General features: G+C 34.9%; 1 protein-coding gene across 2 annotated transcripts; it reads left to right on the top strand.

The window, feature by feature from the left end:
• Nucleotides 1–664: 664 nt before the first annotated feature.
• On the top strand, nt 665–6,287 carry LOC114263789 (subtilisin-like protease SBT3). 2 transcript variants are annotated; one of them, XM_082914054.1, is made up of 2 exons: nt 665–839; nt 3,697–6,287. In XM_082914054.1, the coding sequence occupies exon 2, from the start codon at nt 3,709–3,711 to the stop codon at nt 6,022–6,024; it is 2,316 nt and encodes a 771-aa protein (XP_082770180.1). In that variant the 5' UTR covers nt 665–839; nt 3,697–3,708; the 3' UTR covers nt 6,025–6,287. The 2 variants fall into 2 exon arrangements, with proteins under 2 accessions (XP_082770180.1, XP_028060176.2); XM_028204375.2 differs by lacking the exon at nt 665–839 and having other exon boundaries at nt 3,420–3,857; nt 3,948–6,287.
• The last annotated feature ends 260 nt before the right edge of the window (nt 6,288–6,547 follow it).

Genomic DNA, 6,547 nt, shown 5'->3' on the forward strand with positions numbered 1-6,547 from the left:
ATTATTTTCAATTAAATTAAATTTATAATTTATAATTTATATTTTTTATTTAATATATAATTTTAAATTAACGATAATAAAAAATAATTTTATTTAATATATAAATTAAATTTTCAACAACACTAAAAAAATTTAATTTATAAGGCCATAATTTATAATTTATTATTTTTAAATAAATTTAATTTATAATTTATATTTTTTATTTAATATATAATTTTAAATTAACAACGCTAAAAAATAATTTAATTTAATATGTAAATTTAATTTTTTAACAACACTAAAAAAATTTAATTTATAAGGCCATAATTTATAATTTATTATTTTTAATTAAATTAAATTTATAATTTATAATTAAATTTTTTTATTTAATATATAATTTTAAATTAACGACACTAAAAAAATAATTTATAAATGTTCAAAAGACTATTTTATCCTTTTCTAATTGTTTGCTAAGTAATAGCATAGAGGATAAAATGGACATTTTACAAAATAATCTCATGGGATACCAATTTCATGGTTTCTATCCCACCTTCCCCATGGGGTAGGATAGTCCCATATTTGTGGGACTAATAGTCTGGGGGACTATTAGTCCGGAGTAAAAAAAAAATGAAAATCCCACCCCCTAATCCTTCAAAACAAACACACCCAGAGTGTTTCTTTGTCTCTTTCTTTCTTTTCTTTTGCTTCGCATTTTGGGCCATATAGCTGGTTTATACTACAATACAATATTTTAAGTACTTTGTTTACTTATAGTTCCTTCTCTTGGCCATCTGCAGGAACCTGTTGCCTTCTGAATCCTCCGAACAAAGTGGTACACAATTAGGATCTTTACATCTGAGGTATCCTTGTTGCTACCCTGTTCCTCTCTCTCTCTCTCTCTCTCTCTCTCTGTATATATATATAATTCACCCCAAAGTTTAATAAAAGTTGACAGGAAAGCTAGGAACACCAATGTTTGTTGTGCATCTGACAGTTTTGAAGATTAATATTAAACGCTGTATTTGTATTTGGTTAGGAGATTTGGAGAGAGATTTGAAAAGGAAAAGGGAAAAGGTGTGTGAAGTTAGATGAAATGTAAGTATATTTTATTCACATTTCACCTACCTTTTCTATTTTCCTTTCCAAATCCGTCCTTAAATCGTCCAACCAAACACACCATAAAAGTTCCATGTAAGACTATGTAACAGATCAACTGCCAAAGAATATCTGTACGCAAACTAACATGCCTTTTAACTTTTTGTGTTCTTATTACATAAATCAAGATTCTAAAATTGTTTATGCGAATTGGTTTTGAACACCTTTGCTCCAGATTCTGTATCTGGAGGCATGGTTGCATGGGGTTGGTCCATGTTTAACAGTTGTAATGATTGAACTGCTCTTGCTTACTTGGATTGTTGTCTTTGAATGTTAATTTATATTTTGTTATCTAGGATATCAATACTACAGAAACCTGTGCGTTAGTTACTAGGACTGTTGCCTTTGCTGGTTAATTTATATTTTGTTATCTAGGGATATTAGTACTAGAAACTTGTGCAGTTTGATGTGGTTGATAACAAAGATTCTGAATCAAAATCAGGGCCGAAACTGTGTAGGGGCTGGAGGGGTCTTGGCCCCCTTTGATTTTTTACAATTTATTATTACTTTTTTATTTATGAATATTTGTAAAATATATAATGGGATGATTTTTTAATTTTATAAAAATTATCTTACTAACTTTTTATTTCATTAATATTTAACAATGTATAATGAAAATGATTCCTAATATTTTTTTATTTTAAATAATAGTAGTAATTTTATTGAGTCAATTTTATTAATACAAAAGGTACATACTACTTATTCTTTTATTTTAAAAATAAAATAGTATGTATACCTTTTTATGAGTAACGTTAGACAATCTAAAATTTCACTCCTAAATTTATTCACAATAACATAACAGGAGTTGGAGTCTTAACTGATTGACCTCTAAATAATCAAACAGGTCACATTCAATGTTATTGAATGTAAATTTGAAGGTCATGTTTTAGAGATCTTAGGGTTGGTTTGGGAAGTGGGTTGATTTTTTGGCTTTTTTGGTTATTTTAGCTTGGGCTAAAAAGCTTGGTTTGGGAAGGACTTTTTGGTTTTTTGGATTTTTTGGCCTTTTTTGTGAGAGAAAAGTGTAATGATTATGGGTTGGATGTGATGTTTTATTTTTATTTTTTTTTGATTAAAATAACCTATTTTGTTTTTTGTGGCTAAAATACTAAATTATATTAATCAATAAATAACTTAAAATAGTGGTTTGACCGATTGTATACTTGGATCTAACAGTTCAAAATTTTGAAAATTAAAAAAAAACTTTTTATTAGATTTATATAATTTTTTTATGAAATACTTCTTTCACAACATTTATATAAGCGGTTATATTCAGTTGCAAATGTATCAAAACTAACTCAATATTTTTTATGCATATATATTGGCCTCTCCTGAACAAAATTCTTGTTCCACCCCTAATCAAAATGTTTACGACAGAAATATTTTTTCTTAGAAGGTGTTTTCAGTTGGAACAAAGGGATCGGTAGTTTCAAGAAGAGGGAGAGGGCCAAGGAAGTCAGTATATTTTGAGTCAGTTCCCTTCCAATTTATCATCCTCTTATTTTCTTATTGTCTTAAATAGGACAGCAAATAAACAGACTCGTTTATGAATAGGCTTGAGCTCGGCTCGTTCAAACTCGGTTCGTTAATTTTTTTTTTGCGTTCGAGCTCGAGCTCGAACTCGTTAAATTTTTAATAAATAAGCCTAAACATTCTAAAGTTCGGCTCATAAGCTCGGCTCGTTAGTTGACTCGTTTAATATTTATTATCTATATATTAAATAATGTAAAAATATGTATAAAAAATAAGATAAATATGTTATTTATATATTTGAAAAATATAAATATAAATAAGAGTTAACTATAAATAATACATTTATATAATAGTGGTAGTAGATATTATTATTTTAATAAAATATTGACTTTTTTTTTTTTAGAATATGTATATATATTGTATATATAATTGTATAATCAAAATTTTCATTGCAACTTTAGTCTCATACGCAAGTATAAATTTATAAATTTTTGAACTCATTAAAACTCATGAACAGGCTCGAACTCGAGTTAAGTCTAAGCCAACTCAGCTCGAGCTTGATTCGCTAAATTTTTATTGAGCTCAAGTTCCAAGTCACTAAAATCTTAATAAACAAGCCAAATATACTAAAATTTGACTTGGCTCGGCTTCTTTACTGCCCTAGTTAAATGTTTGTAAAAGGAACCCCTTTATTTCGTTTCTTTATTGAAATCTGATAAAATATTTTCTTTCCTTATCTTGTCCTTATTTCATTTCTTTATTGAAATGTGATAAATTTTTTCTTTCCTTATCTTGTCCTTGTTAATATATTAGTTTCTCTAGAATATATTCACTTAGCATAGCAGAACTCTGTTGATACCATCATGCAGTAGTTCAGCATGGTTTGTGGTGCGATTTAGTTTTGGGTGGGTACAACTATGTAGCAGTATTTGCAGCCGTCCTCAAGGCATCCATAGCCGGCTGTTTATCAAAATCTTGAATATCTATGATTTGTTTGTTGGTTTCATCGCTTCGACTTTAGTTGCTAGAGCAGTATATATAACTTATTGTCATTGGACTGATTAAACTAATTCAGTTGTCTGTTTTCAGTGTTCCCCAACAATGGATTGCTCTGTCTTTTTCAAGCTCCTTTGTTTCTTCCTACTTTTAGTTGGCATGTCAGCAGCTGTTGTTGCGGATGATCGTAGGACATACATCATCCACGTGGACAAATCAGCTATGCCTTCTCCTTTCCCAGATCATCATAGTTGGTATATGTCAACTCTCTCATCCCTGTCTTCGCCGAATGGTGTTCTTCCAACGCATCTTTATACCTACAACCATGTCTTGGATGGCTTTAGTGCAGTGCTGTCTCAGTCCCAACTTGATCAGCTGGAGAAAATGCCTGGTCACGTTGCCACGTACCCAGAAACGTTTGGAAAGCTTCAGACTACACATTCCCCAAAGTTTCTCGGCCTGGAACCAAATGTTGGGTTATGGCCCGCAGCCAATTTTGGGGATGATATGATCGTCGGCGTTATTGACACTGGAATTTGGCCGGAGAGTGAGAGTTTCAGAGATGATGAAATGCCCCCTGTTCCAGAGAGATGGCGCGGTTCTTGTGAGTCTGGTGTGGAGTTCAACTCTTCTAACTGTAACCGGAAACTCATCGGAGCACGCTCGTTCAGTAAAGGGATGAAGGAAGCCGGCTTGAACATCTCCAAAACATACGACTACGATTCTCCGAGGGATTTCTATGGACACGGGACCCATACATCATCGACGGCAGCCGGAAGCCCCGTGCAGGACGCCAGTTACTTCAATTATGCCAAGGGAACCGCGATTGGAATGGCACCGAAGGCCCGGCTTGCCATGTACAAAGTGATTTTCTTCAACACCACTTATGAAGCCGCTGCATCTGACACTATAGCCGGCATGGACCAAGCCATAGCTGATGGTGTCGATATCATGTCATTGTCGTTGGGTTTCAATGAGACTGCTTTTGAACAAAACCCAATTGCAGTGGCAGCTTTTACAGCCATGGAAAAGGGGATCATTGTGGTATGCGCAGCCGGAAATCGTGGTCCTCATGGTTTTACCATCCTCAATGGAGCTCCATGGATCACTACCATTGGAGCGGGGACCATTGATCGAGATTATGCTGCCGAAGTGACACTTGGTGACTACGGGGACCTCACTGTCAGCGGAAAATCTGTCTACCCATTAGACTTGTTAGTCTCCAGAGTCCCTATATACTTTGGCCATGGAAATAGGAGCAAAGAAATATGCGACAACTATTCTCTTGACCCTAAAGATGTTGCCGGGAAGTACGTGTTCTGCGACTTCAGTGAATCATTCGGATTTAACACGTTTGAAACAGACAGAGCTGGAGCTGCAGGAGCAATCTTCAGTACCGACTCTGCCATGTTTCTCTACCCAAGTGATTTCAACAATCCATACGTGGCAGTGATCCAAGAAGTCGGAAATTCAATCAAAGACTACCTAATCAAAGCCAAGAATACAACTGTCAGTATTAAGTTTCAGCAGACAGTTTTGGGTACTAAACCTGCCCCAATAGTGGCAAATTTTTCTTCCCGAGGACCGGATCGTAAATCGCCATGGATACTGAAACCTGATATCTTGGCTCCTGGAGTTAATATTTTAGCAGCATGTGCACCAAACAGAGGAATTGCGCCGATTGGAGATGACTACGACTATTTGCTTAGCGAATTCGTGCTTCTCTCTGGCACATCCATGGCGTGTCCCCACGTAGCTGGTATATCAGCACTACTAAAAGCGGTACACAGGGATTGGAGTCCGGCTGCCATCAGATCAGCATTGATGACCACGGCTTACGTGATCGACAACATGAACGGCACGATCATTGATATGACCACCGGAGTAGCTGGGACTCCACTTGGTTATGGGTCAGGGCACGTAGATCCTGTCAAAGCCATAGACCCAGGACTTGTTTATGACTTGGAGGCTCAAGACTACATCAATTACTTGTGTGCAATGGATTACACAAACCAACAGATCAAGATCATCACCAAGAGATCAAATTTCAGTTGTGATCAAGCTAGTCTTGATCTTAACTACCCGTCTTTTATGATCCTCCTCAACAACACTAACACTACTAGTTACACCTTTAAAAGGGTGTTGACAAGTGTAGTGAATAGTTCCTCGGTCTACCATGCTGTGGTGAATGCCCCATCGGGCATGAAAGTGGTTGTGGAGCCGCCGACGATAGCATTTGACGGAAAATACAGCACAGCCAAGTTCAGCATGACAGTAGAGGTTGATGCTGGAGTTGGAGATGTCAGAATACAAAGTGATTCTATTGTGAATTATGGGTATTTGAGCTGGAATGAGGTTAAGGGCAAGCATGTAGTGAGAAGTCCTGTTGTTGCTGCTTTTGCACCTTATCCAAGAGCATGAAAGGTGTTGGAACTTAGAATTGCCAAAATGGTATGTCATAGTCAAATTTTGACACCTTACAGTTCTAAAAGTTTCAAAATTTGGCAACCATGCTGAAATGGGTGAAATGATGATAGTTTTTTTTTCTTCTTTTTATGTGTAAAAAACTATATTTGTGTGTGCCATGTTAAATTTTGCGTTAGAGATGCTACAAGAGCAAGGGTGCCAAGAGAGTACCTTAATTGTATATTATTGTATTTTTCTATTTATTGTTATTATTATTATTTTTTTGTTGGCTTTTGACTGTTTTAGGTATAAACTTTGTAAGATAAATTGATAGAGAGAGAAATACAGAGAGAATAAATTGTATGTATTCAATTGATTGATTATTAAGTGTGTCTTTACAATGTGAAGATGACTCTCCTTTTATAGAGGGGAGAGTGTACAAAGGGGCAAAGAGAGCCGAAAGTAGAAAACAGAAAGTGTGCACTAAGGAAGCACTAAGAAAACAACATGATTAAAGCTTGGTAATTTACAGCTAATA

Source organism: Camellia sinensis, chromosome 2 (assembly GCF_055761805.1).
Source record: "Camellia sinensis isolate YWXY chromosome 2, ASM5576180v1, whole genome shotgun sequence".
Taxonomy (NCBI): domain Eukaryota; kingdom Viridiplantae; phylum Streptophyta; class Magnoliopsida; order Ericales; family Theaceae; genus Camellia; species Camellia sinensis.

Excerpts from the sequence above, each read along its gene's own strand:
- LOC114263789 (XM_082914054.1), top strand. The coding sequence starts at position 3,709 with ATGGATTGCTCTGTCTTTTTCAAGCTCCTTTGTTTCTTCCTACTTTTA.